This window comes from Taeniopygia guttata, chromosome 5 (genome assembly GCF_048771995.1).
Source record: "Taeniopygia guttata chromosome 5, bTaeGut7.mat, whole genome shotgun sequence".
NCBI lineage: Eukaryota > Metazoa > Chordata > Aves > Passeriformes > Estrildidae > Taeniopygia > Taeniopygia guttata.
Window position 1 is genome coordinate 35,654,651 of NC_133030.1, and position 17,850 is coordinate 35,672,500.

General features: G+C 35.4%; 1 protein-coding gene across 10 annotated transcripts in view; it reads left to right on the forward strand.

The window, feature by feature from the left end:
• The window catches only part of DPH6 (diphthamine biosynthesis 6), a 230,517-nt gene that overhangs the window by 68,753 nt on the left and 143,914 nt on the right, over positions 1-17,850 (forward strand). For 8 of the 10 annotated variants that reach the window (XR_012056365.1, XM_072930168.1, XM_072930161.1 and 5 more), the window contains 4 exons: positions 6,404-6,557; positions 7,437-7,568; positions 11,397-11,526; positions 15,760-15,934. Coding sequence is in view for 9 of the 10 variants with exons in the window: in XM_072930168.1 (XP_072786269.1) it covers positions 6,404-6,557; positions 7,437-7,568; positions 11,397-11,526; positions 15,760-15,934 (591 nt within the window). In the remaining variant the exon portion in view is untranslated. The remainder of the gene's footprint in view (positions 1-6,403; positions 6,558-7,436; positions 7,569-11,396; positions 11,527-15,759; positions 15,935-17,850) is intronic. The other 2 variants (XM_072930162.1, XM_072930165.1) reach the window with 1 other exon arrangement.

Below are 17,850 nucleotides of genomic sequence, written 5' to 3' on the forward strand. Positions count from 1 at the left end.
TCTTTGGGGCCACTGACTTTATTGCTCATAGCAAACTTGATGCTAAAATGTACCATACATCACTAAAATGTGACAGGCTAGGGAAAATGAAAACCACAAAGCTTTACATAAATCAGAAGAAAAATCATATTAAAATGCATAATATTTGATATAAGAATCACAATTTTACTTTTATCTGTTCAGTAGCTCTTCTCCCCTTCTTATGTAGACGCTTTAGATTTGGTTAAAGCCCCACAGTTTCAGGCAGTGTTGTAGTAAATCGTATTTCCAATCTGTTGTAGACAAACCTGTCACAGTTTGCAAGCATTAAGGTTTGCAGCAGTTTGCCCTGAATTTTAGTACATAAACTAATGTATATTTAAAAGGAAAAGAGTCTGATTTTTGCAAAAGCATTAAGATCTTTTAGCTGTAGATTATTTTATGTCATGATAAAATAAGCTAAGTTTTTGAGAAGTTATAAATATGGCGAACCAGTCAGACTTTCAGACCATAACTGTTAGCATTATTTGACTGCATAATAATAAAGGCATGCCTTCAAGATTGATATGCCTGTAGTATTGGACTTTGGTTCACTATTTGGTTATTATAAGCCTGTGGAAAAATTTAAATATCAGTTAGTATTCAGCACTTTACAGCCAATTCCATAATAATAAAGTACTGCAGGAAAAAAACTGCTTCAGAAGGAGTTTGAGGCTTTCAAGGGATTACTGAAAATTGGGAAAAATAATACACCATTATGAACAATGTATAAAAGTAGCCACTTTTGTAAGCACTTTGTAGAAAATATTAATAGACTCCACAGTGAACTGAAATTATAGTAAGTATTATGACATCAGTTTTGTTATCTTTTCTGCTGTGAGATAAACATATTTTTAACTGAATTGTATATTAATTTTGTCTTTGTTATTTGCTACAGGTCTTAATTTTGCATTCCTTGAATTTACTTTTAAAATCATTTTGCAATTATAGGTAGTGCACCTTGGTCTCTGCTGTCTTTCCTCCTCTATAATGCATTTTTTTTAGCTAAATCTCTTCATGTTTGACTACAAAGCCTGCTTAGAAATTTGGTTTAGATTGTTTCTGGCAGCAAAATGAGCCCTTGTGCCTAGGGGAACATAACATTGTACTCACTGTTCTGGTTTAATATATTTCTATGCAACTTCAAGATGTTTTTTGCATAATAATTGAAGCTTTTTTTAGACACACCCACTTTTCTTTTATAAATAGTGATGCAGAGAAGGCTAAAGAGATAAATACTATATTTTGTTATTAAAAATTTGGTAAACAATTTTTGTAGGCATTTTACAAAAAAACAGTAAGAATATAAAAGAATGATAATGAAACACTAATGCTCAAAATTTGGGAATGCCTCTTTTACTTCAGAGCATAAAGCAAGGTCACCACTATAATATAGATACCAAGTTTCATCAGTATTTTACTTTGCCTAGATAATCACTTCATACACTTAAAATATAGATTTTTTTATTTTTTTTTTGGAGGAGATAAGTTCTGAAGCATATTCTAGAATCTTTAAATTAGGTGTATTGGCCTTCTACTCAAGGACAAGTAAATTCTGAGTGTTTTCAACTAGGAAAACATTTATTTTTTTAGTTTGTCAACACAATGAACTTGCTTTTACTTTCTGCTATAGTTTTTTACTTTATTGTGTTGACTTTGTAAAGATCAGAAACAGAAATTAAAGCTGTTGGAGCTACTGCTGATGGGAACATACTTCTGATGACAGTAGTCAACATACTAGCTGTGGTTCATGCTTTCACATTTGCTCTTTCCCACATTTAATAATGAATAGTTTGTTTCCGAGTTCCAGTGAGTGGGAGCACACACATATCAAACAATAAAACATGGGAAGCTGCAACCCCTTAAGTTTGAATAGTCCAGAATTAGAGGGAATAACATAGTTTTCTTTCTACACTTTGCAGAAGTAAGGTGCCTGTTTGCCTATAAGAGACACAGGAATCATGCCTGCTGCTGCTTTTTCTTATAATGGACCATTGCAGTATATAAACCTGTTATAAACTGATATTGTGTTTTCCTGTTTGTAAAAGATCTTGACCTTGTAGCTGGAATACATGTCAGAAGTGTAAGCAGTTTGCCCCTGTTAAATGGCAGGAGATCTATTGTACAGGTAATTTTGGAGAAGATTTTAAAGCACTTGTATAATTCTGTAACTTGTACACTTGTAAGTTTAGAAAAGGTTTTCAGGAGATATTTGTGTGCCATGTGTACTAAAGGCATGTAATCCTATAGGTTATATATGATTTAACATTGTAGCCTTTTTCTGTCCAGTTCCTCGTTAATTATTTTAGTTAATCTACATTTAGAACTTTAGCTTTAGAATTAGACTTTGTCAGTGATGTCAGGGAAAATAGGAAGGAGTTTCAAGTTTCAAAACATATTTTGTAAATGGCATTGTGGGTAGCATTTTTTGAATACTTTGTCATCATTGAACTATACTTCTTCTAGGCAACCTTTAGTTTCCCTTCTGCAGCATAAGAATATAGATAACCCTTGTAGTTTTGTTTTCGAAACATGATAGCAAATACCACAAAAAAATTTTTGTGCTCTGATTTATTTCAAACACTAAGATAATAAATAAAGGATTTTCTTTTCTACTCTATTCGCTTGCAGATTCAGTCCAGTTCTCTGAGGAAAGATCATTTTTAGTTCTCTTTTCATTATGAAGATACTTTATTTGAAAGTATTTTGGCATAAAGGACATTCTTTCCTACGATTCTGTATATTGTACTCAAAATAATGCAAGATGCATGTGATCTCTCTCATTATATTTATTTCAAGGAGTTCTGTTATCAAGGCGCATCACAAAGAATAAAGAGATTATCATAATCTTTTGTCTTCTGAGCTCTCTGCTCCACTATATTCTTATTGCTGTTCAGTGGGAGAGTTATCAGTTTTAGAATTGTGTTGTGATAGGTTTTTATACCAGTTTCTGTAGCAGAGAATGTAAGCTTTTTAAAAAGACAATCTGTTGTTTTCATAAAAGACCACTGCATGGAATTTCAGCTATATCAGTCAAAGTCCTAGCTCCAAGGCTTTTTCAACAGGAGAATTTGGATCTTGGAACACTTGTGCATTTGCTTAACTTCATTCTGAGCACACTTGCATCAATGACATGAGTTATGTGAATATAGTTAAGTGTATGCATGCATGCAGGCTCTGATCCAAAATTAGGTTGGTATCACAATGTACAGTGGGTGTGGGAGAAACTGTGTAACAAATGGGAAAATATATTGCTTCTGTGAAGTAACATGAAAATGTTATGCGATAAAATAGGTTCTGTAAGATTTAATTAAAATGTCATTATAGCAAGCTTGATTTTTTTCTTTTTAAAGTGATGAGAATATTATTCAGGAAAAGTTACTCTGTGGCAGTCTAGAAGTTTTAGCTTCTTAAATTACTTCCTCTGTTGAGAGGAATGGAGGACCAGCATTTGTGTGGATTTAAATGTAGCTACTAAACAGAGTATGGCAGCTCTGCTTAGGCTGGCATTGAGCCTTTTGTTCCTTGGGTGCCAGGTTCCACACCTAATACTTCTGCTGTAGCCTGCACCTGTGCTGCCATAGGAAGTGATTCATTACCAATGTTTTTGGAGCTTTGAATGAGTCATAGTGATGTATCATAGGCATTGAAATCAACAGAAATCCCTAATTTTTTTGCAGACTTATAAGAGATTTCTGATATTTTGCAATCATTTCCAAAAATCTTGCAACTGAACAGGCTTTTATGTATGTGTGGAAATACAGATGTATAATTTTATTTATCTCTGTGACAAAATACTGATAGAAGCTAAATTATTTGTAAAATATAGCGTTACTTAGGAAAAAGGTGACCGTAGATGATACGAAAATTTCACATGGCATCAGTTTGGGATATTTGGAACATTAACAAATTACAAAGCTACAGGGGAGTTTTCTATGTTATACCAAACTAGTTGTGATAGAGTCTGTGAGGCTCAAACCCTTAATTTTTTTTATGAAGTACATCCTGCAGAAGTGATGTTTAGAAACATAGATGAAAGCATTTTAACTAGTGGCAAAAAAAATGGAAAAGGTGCTCTTTACATGTTCATTTGCAGAACATATGAATTTGGTCCTTTTGATTAGGGAATGTCAGGGAAAATAGGGAAAATGTCAGAGAAGTTACAGATCTCTAACAGCAGCCTTAGAAGATAGTTGTATCTGTAGATCTCTTCAAAGGTGATTATATAAAGCTTAATGAAAGTGAGTAAAAAACTGGCAACCTGTAACTTCTTCCTTTCCAGTTAACTATTTTTTCCCTTCTGATGCATTTTTATGGCATAGTAAAGTTAAAATCCAGGTGATGTAAAAACAAAACCCAAAGCAGCAGTGTGATGGCATCATTCATATCACCATGTCTGTGCATGCTTACTTGGGGGTAGGACCAAGAGGTGCAGACTCTGCATGTGTTACATTAGAACTTCCCTGAATGCCCATGCTACAATGCAAATTGATTGTTTCATGGCGGAGTCTACGAATTACTCAGTGAAAATAATTTACTTATTAAAACAACAATTTGTAAGAAGTGAGTGGTAGCAGTTCTAACATGTGATGCTGCTATACAGTCTGTAAATATCCATGAAGTGATCTCTTGTAGGTAAACAATAAGAAACTTCTAAAATAATTTAATTTGCTTGGTTCTTGTAGCTTAAACCATCTTAGGATCTTTTTCAATTATAGATTTGTATTCCTTCTTCTTTATTTTTTTAAGTAATACCTGAGGACTTAGGAGCAATCAGGCATCCCTCTGGGTAATGGCAAAATGCACGCACTGATGGCAGTAGTCAAAGGTGCAATTCAATGAATGGGAAATGGTAGGGATGCTGCTGGATGCTTGTCTGTGGTAATGTTGGAATGTGTGTCATGTTTGTGCTAAATTGCAGTTTTTGTCTGGGGTATTGTGTTACATCTTCTTGACTTCTTTTAACCTCTGAGGTACAATTGATTCATGTAAAGTAGATTATTGCCTTGACTTTCATGTCTTTCTTGGAGGAATGAATAAAATTAAGTCCAAAGAACATCAGACCCTCTTAGATAATAGACTTAGTGTTTGCAGTGCTTATAAAACTACCTATGACCTCTTTCAGAGTCAGCAGAACTGAGTTTCCTCTCACAGATAATGATCTTTTTGTAATTTAGCCTTTTCTTAAAATTTCCAAATGCACTCTTTTTACTTAACTGGATCCTTTTTCATGTTTTGTCAACTTTTTATCTTGCCTTATCTGGATTTATTATAATTTTTATGAATTTAGTATTTAAGAAGCCTGCAGTAAAATGTATAGTTTAGACACTACATGAAATTTGAGATCTTTGGGAAGAAATGTAATGGATAGAATCTGGCATTACAGCATGCAGTGATGTTTGATTAGGGTTTCTAGGTAAATTCTGTCATAATTCATACTGCTTGTAGATAGACAAGTGGTATTACCCAAGCTAATGGTCCAAAAGTCAATATGCTCTGCAGATTAGGCTGATTGAAAAATCAGATGGGAGAGAATAAGGGTTCTGATTGCTCTAAAATTAGAAAGCAAACAAAAAAAAAACCACCAAAAATGTATGCTGTAATTATGTGGCATGTTGAAAATGTAATGAGCACTGAATTGTTAAAGACTGGTCAGTAAGCACTCTGGCTGGTTTGGTTTTTTTGTTTCTTTAAAAGGTAATGTGGGTAGTTTTCCTGGTCCTGAGAAAGAATTTGGGAAGAATGATTTTCCTTCCTTGTCAAGAAACTACTTCAATGTATAGATCTTGGGAAATGCATTTTTCTGTTATCTCAACTCATACTAAAGCATATTATGGAAAGGATAAATATCTTTGTGAGATAATAGAACGAGATTTTTTTTTTTTACATGGACTGCCTCCATTCATTGTTCCAAAAAGTTTTAAAACTTTCTTACTAGCCTTTTGCTGTATTTCAAGTATTTAATGACAATGTTAATTATAAAATTATTACTTTTGTGCTTTTGTTCCTTTGTTCACTTAGTTTATACTATTTTTTTGAAAACACAGTTGTTTAGTATATAATTGTGGATACCATTTCTTTATAATAGTATTCTTTCTGTCTTTATTCTTGGGTTTCACCATTTTTTCATATCTGCTGTCCTCAGTTACTAAGTCTGCTTTTTTCTTCCATTTAGTATGTCAACAGGAATACATTATGCTTTGCCAGTCCTGCAATCTAATGGGAAATCCTAATGCTATTATTTTGTGAATTGTTCTAAGATGTGTACCTGTTGAACTATATAATATTTTTTATAACTTAAACATGTATTTGAATGATAAAATATGCTGATTTCATACTGCTTAGCATGTTGTTTACTTGCTTATTTTATAATGTTTGTCTCAAGCAGGAAGAATCCTTGGGTACTTTTGTGGTCAGTAGCTGTTCTTGTGAGATAAGCTGCATGGATGACGATATTTTTCCTTCATCAGAAGAATATGAACCACAGAAAAATATTTCAGTTATCTGGAAGACTTTGAAACATAACTCTTTGGATTTCAGTGAGTTTTGCACAGTTGTTTTTATTTTTTTTAAGATTAAAAGATTTTTCATGAAGGTGGAATATCTTAATTACTATCCAAACACTCCTGAAAAAAATGTACTCAACCTGTAGTAATTCGTCTGAAAAGAGGGATCCTTCTAGAATGCATTTTTCTGATAATAATCAATAGATCTATAGTAGTGAAGCATTTCAAGTTAGTTTACAGGAGCATAGCACATTATTTTTTCTTTCGTTTTCCCCTCTTCCCTTCCCTCTCCTCCTCCTGGAAATACCACAACAGTTCTGTTACACTACATACACAGATGGGTAAACTTCCTGAAAACTAAGTTTCACAGCTGACAGGATTTGGGTATTGAATAGTATTTAGGTCTTAGATATTTCTTGAATATAGAGAAGTGCCTGGTGGGCTTTAAAAATGTCTAAACATGTTATGCATTTGCAAAGATTGTCAGAACCAGGTTAAGCACCTAACTTCCAGTAAAATTTGGCATACAAGTTTGAAAATCTGTTTTTATGCCACTTGAATATTTCAGAAATTTTAGCTTTTCAGTGTCATGTCTTGTGCCAAGTCTGTAACCAAACAGGTCAAGAAATTGTAAAAGATCAGCAAAAAAGGGAAAGGAGGAGAAAAAGTACTGAAGTTCTCAGCTAATGTGCTACTTGCATGCATATTTTGTGAAGGCAGTGTTGGAGAAGGATTTGAGGGTTTTGCTCCTAGAACCCTTGCTTTTCCATTTGTTTGTAAATATTTTTGAAGATGTTTTTATTTTGTGGATTTCTGTTCTGTTGAAGTTCTTTAAACAATTTAAAATGTATCTTTGGTTAATCTGAAACCTTTCATTGTTATAATCATAGTTCTTTTCTTCATTCCCCATAGCTAAGACACTTCAAAAATCAGGAAAATCCCTGAATGGTTACCAATGGTTTACAGGTATCACTGCCCACTTCCTTCCATCAAAGGATAAAAATGCTCCAGATGCAGCACGGGAAGCATTTTCTTCTCTCAGAGGTGCTTTATTCAGTTAATACATTATCTGCTGTCACTGATTGTGTTTTTAATATGAGTTTAAGAAAGAATCTGTATTTTCATGTGGTTTTACAACTTTATAGGTTGTGGTTGATGGTTTGCCATCTCATTTTGCATTTGATTAGAACCTTTCATAGCAAGACTGCCAGCTTTAATATTTAACACATCATAATTTGACTGGCTTTGAAGGCCCTGGAAAGACAGAGTAGTCTTCATCTCACTGTAAAACTATTTACATAGTACTTGCTCTCTTTATAGCATTTTTGAAATATATAGTGTGTGTACGTATGTGTGCTATAGATGCTGTCTACTTGCTAAAACACGTTTGTAGCTTCCATAAAATTAAATTAAGTTTTCTAGAAAGCTGATATACATTTTGGCATCTAGGATTAGGTCAGTAGCAGTAAATATAATTTATATTCCTGATGTAAAGGCAAAATTGCTGTCTTGGGAATCATGAAATCCAGGTTCCTTACATGATTCTCACATATAAAATAAAATGTTCATGGTTTTGTTTTGTAGTTTTTCATTCTAAAGTTGCCGTAAAGTATGTTTGTACAGGCTTCTTTTCATTCACAAAAATTGAAATAATTTTTAGTATCTAAATCGGTAAACTCACATTCTTGTTTATGAATTTGCATGACATATTGTCCTATCATATCTAAATTTTTTTGCATGTCCAGATGAGTATTCATGATTGATTATAGGATGATAAAGAAACCCTAGAACTTTTTTTCAGAAGCAAAGTTATACTTGGTGGAAGGCCATTAAGCTAGTTTTTGATTGCTGGGAAACCAACAAGGTGGAGATGATCAGACTTTTACAGAAAAAGGCAGTAGATTTTAGTGTAAATCTGCATATCATCTATTAACTGAAGCAAGAGGGTTTTGCAGTCTTTATTTTTTTCTCATTATATTTGAATGGTAGTTAGTTTGTACAAACATTATGTAATTTTGCCTTAGCATCTGCCAAAAAAGTTGTGTCTGACTAGTGCAGTAGCCTACCTATTGCTTTCAACAGATTACTTGCCTTACCTGTATGATGGTAAGGAAAAAAAGTAGTTTTCTGATCTTTTGCAGAAAATTTCAGTTCTCACATTTCTTTTAGTTATTCTCCTTTTGGAAGTGGGTGTGGAAACTGAATGAATTATGGTTCTGTCATGACAAACAAAACAATTTGCTTCTGAGAACTTAATCTGCAAATTTGCACAGATTAAGGCTTTTTCAGAACACGTATTTTGAATCTGTACAGCAGTTCAACTTCACTGTAGTGAGAATGGAATAAGCACAGTACTTTTAAACTCTTTGCTGGGCTAACTGATTTAGCCACCTCTAGAGTTAATATGTGCTGACAAAAAGATTTGGAAATGGAAATTTTCTACTAGATGCTATGAAACGTTCTGTAGAATGCATAGAATTCTATGGAGCCAAGAATGGGAGGTAATGCAGTGTATTGCTGTTTATACATTTGTTTTCCTAAACTCACATATTAAACTTTTTTTTAGCTATGATTGGAAGATGACAAAGATTGCTTTGCTTTATATAATATAAAGCAGCTCTGGTGTAGATGTACCATGGCATAGTTTCATAATCTGAAGCAAACTGTGCAGTTTTATTACGTTAAAACTGGTTAAAGTTCTTAAATGCTACTTCCTGTAGACAGTTTGGATACTGTATTTTGTGACTGTCAGCTAAGGATTCTGGATAACATCTAATAAAAAACAAACAAAAATACCCCAACAAAAAAACCCCAACCAACCAACCAACCAACCAACAACAATCAAAAAGCTGTACTTCAGTCAAGGTAACCTTTTAGGACAGTTCAGCTTAAGTAAGGGTGAGTGTCACTTGATCATATTCTATAAATTATTAGAAACCATGAATGGCTTGAAATTCAACTGAAAGTCTGTAAGGTTTCCCTGTATATCCAGGACAGATGCAATGGGAACGCAGGGAAACCTTTTCAGGTACTGTGTCTGAAAAAACTGAAGTTGTGAAGAGCCCAAGAACTTGTTAACCAGTTCATCAGGTATGCCTTTCTACTAGAGAAGGTGTTTTGGGAGTCAATTTTATTTTGATTGTAAGCTGGGGAAAAGTTATTCCCCACCATTCTTCTAATTAATGCAAGGGAATAAGGGATAGTACTTTTACTTAGGAGATATTTTTAAGTAAGGTAGAAATTATGAATTTACCCAAATCACTCCCTTCAGCTTAACTCTGTGTCCACAAATTAGATTCAGTTTTTTGGCTCATATATTTTAAATTTAGAGTGGGGAAGTTTGTGTGTGCGGAGGTACGTATCAGTTGATCGAGGGCTTTTTCCCCCTCCACTAGTTCATATAAAGCTGCAGAACTTTTAACTGCAGACCTTCCTTCTTGACTAAAGTGTTGGCTGGAAATTCAAAAATTGTCCTTGTTTCCTCCTTAACTGATGATGTATTGACCTAGTGATTGCTATCAATTAGAATTCAAATGCATTTCTATTTCCATACAGAATTGCCATGGTATGCTAATTTATCAGGTGATATTTCTGGATTTGTATTGGAACTTCATAGGCGTTCTATGAAATTCCAGCTGCTATTATAGCCTCTTATATCACTTATGCGCACTTTCTTTTCTGTAAGTGAGAACTCCCCTCTTCAGATTGCCTTTGTTATTGGCAGTATGACTAAGTAAAACTGAGACATTTAGAACAAAATTCAGTACTGGTGTGACCAAACTAATCTTAATGAAAGTGTGCAAAATCCTGAACTGTCTTTAAAAGCACTGCAAAGTTTAACACAAAAACTGTTTCTCACTAAGGCGACAACCTTCAGAGATTGTCTTTATACCCTTGTACTTCTCAACTGAAAAACAAATATATAAGTATATATATATGTATACACTGTAACATTAAAGGGCAAGATGCTCAAAATTACTCTAAGAACTTTACATGGCTTATTTCAATTAGGTCACAGAGTACTCTCTTATTATATATGTTCTATATTCAGAGAAGATTTTTTCTTCATTTAGTTTCTATTTTCATGAGCTACAAAAGGGACACTGCAAAGATGATGACATGTCTGTCTATGTTGTTGTATGTCAGAGAGTAATACATTCTTTCTGAGTATTATGTCTGGAATATTCTATGCATACACATTCAGATGATCTTAACTTCTCAGTTTCTCTTCTTTAGCTGTCTGCTTGAGCTTTCCTCTGCTCTCATCTTTCCTTCATTTCTCCTGTGGCCACTTCTGTTTCCTATTGTCTGTCTAGCCATTTATAATTCTTTGTTTATGCAGAGATTATTATTGCAGTGAGAGTTTTTAAAAAACAGCTTAGACAAGCGTCCCTCTGGAATTGCATATAAATATTTGATCTTTTTCTTGAAGACGGCTATTGTCCCTTCCAGTTCTGTATTTTTGTGATTCAAAGTCCTTTGTAGATTACTAGCTGTCACAGAATGAGCACCCCACCCCAAGCCCCCCCAGGACAATCAAATTTATGGATACAAGTAATTCAGGCTGTAACGTATCTACATGCATGAATGCATGGTGTGTTTTCATGAGACGAGAATTCACCACTGCTCAGAGTGGCTAAAACTTATTTTGTAGTCTGCTTCTGTGTATTTGGAAAATTAACATGAGAAAGAATGTAAAGAAAGAAGTATTAAATGGGGAAAGTATATTGCAAAATCTTCAGTCATGTTTAGATAACAGTTAGGTTATTGCCAGTTGGTTTTGCTGAACAAAACCAGGATGCCTATGCTGTCTTTCTAAATTCATTCACAATATTCTGTTTTTAACAGTTTTTATTTTTTTTTATTCTGCAGCTAATTTGACTTCAGAGGGACTAAAACTGAAGGATATTATTTTGGTTCATCTATATATGAAGAGCATGAAAGATTTCAGTGTTGTAAACTCAGTTTATGTGACAGAATTTGATTTGTGTCCACCAACAAGGTAGGATTAGACTACTGCTATAGTATATTTATGATGCACTGTGATAGACTGAATTATTGTCATATTTGTGAAGCATTTTGCCAAATGTTTGTGTCTCACAGAAGAAGACTTTTGCTGCCTTTTGGAGTATTAACATCACAGCTGCTCATGTCAAAACCACTAGGGTTAGAAATTCCAGCTTTAATATATACCATAAGGTTTACAAATGCCCCCCCCCAATATGGACTTACAGAAGGATAATACATGGTTTGCAAGTCTTAGTTCTTTTTGACTTGATTGAACTGACAACTGTTTGTACTGCTGGGATTTTATTTGCTTTTCTTTTCTGCATCCCTTTTCTTTTTTGCATCCCTTGACCTGTTGGCAGTGCTTCTCTGAATGCAACCCAGGATATCATCAAACCTCTTTGTCACAAGAGCACATTGTTGGTTCATGCTTAAGTTGGTGTCCATCAGGAACCTCCAGTCCTTCTCTGTAATGCTACTTTTGAGCCAGTGGGCCCACAGAATATATTGGACCTTGGGTTTGTTACGCCCCCAGGTGTAGGACTTGCAGCTTCTCTTTGGTGAAATTCATCAAGTTCCTGTGTGCCTGTTTTTTCATCCTGTGAACATCCATGTAGATGGCAACTTGCCAAGGATACAGTGCCCCATCATGCAGATTATGAATGAAGATGTTGAACAGGAGTGGACCCAGTGTAGGCACCTGGGTGTTCACCAGTAAGACTTTGTGCCACTGATTCCACCCACTGGGCCTGGCTGTTCAGCCAATTTTCATTCCACCTCACTCTCTGCTCATCCAGCCCTTACATCAAAAATTTCTCTATGAGTGTGTTACAGAAGAAAGTGTCAAAAGTATTACTGGAGCCTTACTACCAATATAAAGTCTTCCTAAAAGTGATGAGTTCTGGAGCCTTCTAAGTCTTTGTGTCAAATGTTACTCACTTTTTTCCATTTATTTTGTTAAATACTAAAGCAAAATTATTACCTGAGCAGTTGCCTGGGATTTACATCATGAGATACTGAAAGTTATTTCAAAACTATATTTGGTCTGTTTCTTTTCTTCCCCTGCCTATATGCACTTGGCTCTGGTTGAAGACAAATACTGGATGAGATGGATCTTTGGCTCAATCCAATCTGGTTGTTATCTTGTGTTTCCCTCAGATAATCACACTAGATGGATAGCTTAGCTGCACTTCCATGTTCAGTAAGAACTGTGAAAAGAAATTACACTGATGATAACACTTTAATTCATAGATACACAAAGCATAGTTTTTTCAATATGTGTTGTACAAAATCTTCTATGTTGCATCCAAGTCTATGTCTGACATAATGAAACTTCTTGGTGGTCTAGGTGTGTCCTATGTGATTTCTATGTTATCCAGATGTGGTGGGTTTGTTTTCTGTTGAAAATTGGATAAAAAACACCTAGCCCATTAATTTTTTCTTTTTTTAAAAAGATGTGTGTTAAAACTAATTTTCTGTTTGTATTTTTTATTGCCTTTGTCAAAATGGCTTATTTTTTTTACAGTTATTTGTAATTTTTTACAGTAATTTCTTATGCTTCTGAGACAATATGCTGAGAATGCAGAACTGATGTAGCTTGAGAAATTTCACTTGAATCATAGGTTAATATAGTTTGCTAGGGACCTCTGGAGGCCATCTAGTCTAATCCTGCACTAAAAGCAGGGTCAACCGTGTGGTCACACCTCTTGTCTTCTTCATATTTTTAAAACCAACTGTTCAGCAATTTTCTAATGAAAAATCCCATATTTTATACTCTTATGAATATGAAGTGTAACAGATTCTTGTGGATTTTAAGTGTAGCAAGACAAATAGTTCAGACATTGTTAAGATAATCATTACATTCCACTACACTGTCTGGGTGTCAGACCCAAAACAAGCAGAGAGAGACTTCTCAAGATGCTGACAGTAGGCCAGGATTATTAAATCAGAGAGAAATGGGAGGGCTGGCTGTGTATGCCTTCAGAGGAGGGATCTAATCCCAGATGCAAACTACACAAAATTAGTCTCCACTCCTGTGTGTTGTAGGTTCTCTTTATAGTACTCAGCTTCTCAAAATTTAACTTTCATTTCTTATGCCTGCATGTTTTAGGCCTCCACATTTGCATAGCCAGCTACATAGCCTCCCATCAATAAAATAAAAAGCTGGAAAGATTAGGAAGTTGCAGGAAAATGGCTTTTTACTTTTATTTTTATAGAGCAAACAGTTTTCAGAGCATCATAGAATATCCTGAGTAGGAAGGGACCCACAAGGATTGTCAAAGTCTAATTCATGATCCTGCACAGGACACCTTAAGAGTCACACGCTGTGTCTGAGAGCGTATGCCAAAAGCTTCTTGAGCTCCGTCTGGTGGGTGCTGTGACCACTTCCCTGGGGACCCTGCTCCAGTGCCGACCACCCTGTGGGTGAAGAACCTTTCCCTAATATCCAACCTAAACCTCCCTGACACAACTTCACACCATTCCCTCAGTCCTGTCACTGTCACCCCAGAGAAGAGACCAGTGCCTGCCCCTCCTCTTCCCCTCATGAGGAAGCTGTAAGTGCAATGAGGTCTCCCCTAAATCTCCTCCAGGCTGAGCAGACCAAGTGACCTCAGCTGCTCTTCATATGGCTGCCCCTCAAGGCCCTTCACCATCTTTTTTGCCTTCCTTTGGATGCTCTCTAATGCTTTATATCTTTCTTATACTGTGGCACCCAAAACTGCCCCCAATACTTGAGGTGAGGCTGCCTCAGAGCACAGCAGAGGGGACAATCCCCTCCCTTGCCCGGCTGTGATGCTGTGCCTGATGTACCCCAGGACACAGGTGGCCCTCCTGGCTGTCAGGGCACTGCTGACTCTGTTCAACTTGCCACTGGCAAGGGTCCTCAGGTCCCTTTCCACAGCATTGTGTTTATGTTGCATATTTGTCAATGTTGCATTTTGTCCTGAAGAAAAATTATACAGCAGTTTGCATGGTTGCATCATTGCATTATGTACAGAGGCCTTGTTGTGGAAGTTCTCACAAGCAGTATGCTGGAACCACTGATTCGGGTGTGGATCTGCAATAAATTTGCAAAATTGTCTTGAAAATTTACCAGCCCAAACAGAAAATCCATTCATCCATGCTTATGATGATGGTAATGAGGAAAATATGCTATATTTACATGTAGGAGGTGAGGAGAAAAATAGTTTTCTTGGAAGAAATAAGCAAGATGGGAAGAATTTTATAAGGCTGTTACATTATATGTAAAGAGAACGGTAATTTTTTGTTGCATTCCTGCTGGGAGCTAAATGACTTTTCTATGCATGGACTGCAAATATAATTATTTTTCAGGCTTTGAAATGTTGATTTCCTCACATAGACCCTCAACTCCCCCTGCTTTTTAACTGGTCACATGCAACACACGTCTTTCTGTTCATCAAGACACTCAGTCTTCTTTGGAGGAAACAAAAGTGAACTTTATAAATGAATGCTTAAGTAGATTTTGAGTCCTGTCGTATGTATGTATCTGTCATGCAACTTAAAGTATAGCAGAAAAATATGCTAGTTTTACAAATAACCTGTGAGAAGGTTGTAAAGGAACTATAAGTTACTGCTTTTTAGAAAACTTTGGCACTGTCACTTGGCAGCTTCATAGGGAAGTGTGGACTGGATGAGTGACCAGAGAGGTGGATTGAGAACTGTCAGAATTGCAGATGCCAGAGGGTCATAATCAGTGGCACAGGGTCTAGTTGGAGACCTGTCACTAATAGTGTGCCCCAAGGTACAATATTAGATCCCTCCTCAGCAAGTTCACTGGTGGCACCAATCTGGGAGGAGTGGTCAGTACCCCAGAGGGCTGTGCAGCCCTGTAGTAGGACCTCGACAGGTTGGAGAGATGAGCAGAAAAGAACCTTCTGAAATTCAGCAAAGTCAGGTGCAGGGTCCTGCACCTGGAGAGGAATGACCCCATGCACTGCAGGCTGGAGACTGAAGTCCTGGGAAGCAGCTCTGCAAAGAAGGACCTGGGAGTTCTGGTGGATAAGAAGCTGTCTGTGAGCCAGCAGTGTCCTTGAGAAGATAACAGTGTTAATGCTAGCAAGTTGTTGCAATACTCTAACTTTTGTTGTATGATCCGGGCAAAATTTTCTAAGATAACGTCCAGACAAAACAAAAGTGGAAAATAAATGTTGGAAGTTGGTTCAAGCAAACTTCTGTTTGAAAAAAAATAATTATCTTGGGTTTTCAGGGTATGCGTGGAAACACTGTTACCTGATGGAGTGCTGTTTTGCATTGACTGCCTTGCACATAAGTATGACATGGCAACAGATGATGTAGTACATGATGAAAAGCTGGTCATGCATGTACAGAGCATTTCCCACTGGGCACCTGCCAGCATAGGACCTTACAGTCAGTCCATCAGGGTAAGAATTTTTGTTCCATCATGTGAAATATATGCCCCTTTACTGGAATGAATACAGTTATAAAGTCACTTTATCTTTCTTCATTTTTTCTATGTGCAAAAGGAAATGTGTAAAAAAAAATAGTGTTTTGAATTTATGTTTTTAAAACTTGTAGACAACTTACCTCTCAGCAGTTCTTCATTTTGTGATAATAAAACTGGTTAAATTATTCTTTTCAGAGAATCTCAAGAACAGCATACTTCTGTTGTATATTATAATTAGACAAAAAACCTGTCATACTTTTATAATCTGCCTAGAATATAAGCAGAGTTTAGGAACAGCTGAGGATATTTCAGTTTCCTTGTTAAAGCTCAAACATTTTTATAGGTAGAGTGAATCCTGAAATGCTTATTTAATTAAATCCTTTTTGAGGCTTGTGGTGCTGCTTAACCATTTAAATGAACTTCAAAGTTGAAGAATTGTTCTATTTTTCAAAATAATAGCAAACTGAACAGAATATTGCATACTATTTGGAGTAATGAAAAGGAGGCACTAAAATATCATGGGAAAATGGACCAAAAAAATTGTGTTAAAAGCATTCTCCTAGTATGGTACTTTCTGTCCAGCTAGGACCATTCTGACAATTCATGAACTGTCTCAACTTTTTCTGTTGCAAAAAATACATGCCTATCTTACCAATACTCTTCTTGAGTAATACATTGTCCAGTGGTGTGCAGATTGATTTAAGGCAGGACTTTCTGACATCTGTTTAAAATGCCTGAAATATTTTTGAGTCTGCAATATAGAATTTGTTTTATTTTCAGGAAGAAACGTTGGTAGATTACTACTGCATGAATCTTGTTCTTACAGGAGGGTGGGGTTTTATTATCTCTCAATATCCATTTTTCTTGAGAAAGCAGAAAGTCAGTTTTTTAAACTTTGTTCCATTCAGACTTATGCTTTGATTATCATAATTATACAATATCATGCATAATCCTTCAAAGATTAAAATTAATAAGCTTTGTATTTTTGTTATTTGGAGAAACGTCTCTCACGTTGCAACTGATCTCCATATGCTGGAACTGCCATCAGCTAAATTCAGAAAAGTGTGTCAATTGAAAATTGCTTCAGTAACCCAGTGAAAAATCTCATGTTGCAATTGTCCATAAGCAGATGCCAGATCTTCTGGTGCCATCAGCATACCCGAGGAAAAGTTCATACCTCTTCAAATACAGTGTACCCAGTAATACTGGTCAGCAATTCAAGCATTAAGGAGAAATTCTCACCGGTGCTTTTGTTTTGCTTTATTTTTTTCTACCCCCAGAGAACATTTTAGTTAAGCAATATTATTTTCCCTTATAGTGTAAAATAAGTATTTTTGCTTTTTAAAATTACCAGAAGAGTAAAGTAATAGTAATGAAAAGCTGTACCTCTGCTACAGTATCACTCACTTGTTGTACTTTACAGCTGTGTTCTATCTTAGTCTAAAAACACCTGTAGGGGGAATTGGTAACATTGGCAGCCATATTTTTATTTTTCCTTTGGCAAATTTTGCCTTCCTAGTACCAACAATACATTTCATCTGAATATCGATATTTCACATTCTCGTTTTGTCTTGTGAAGAATTTTTGACTTTTGGTGACATTTCCATTCTGCAGAGCTTGATATAGTACATGTCAAATATACTAGAACAAATAAACATTTTAATAAATTTTTTTAATATTTAAATATTTTTGCTTTCTAAAATAGCATATAAAGGAATAAATAAAATAGCTTACAAAACCTTTTAATAAGAAAACATCATAGAGGAGTGTATCAGTGCATAAACAAAGTATTTGAATTTGAAATTTTACTAATGGAAGGTACAGATTTTGTATCTTCTTAAACATGAATTTTCAAAAATTAAAATCTTCTCTAAATGATTTTTAGAACTTCCT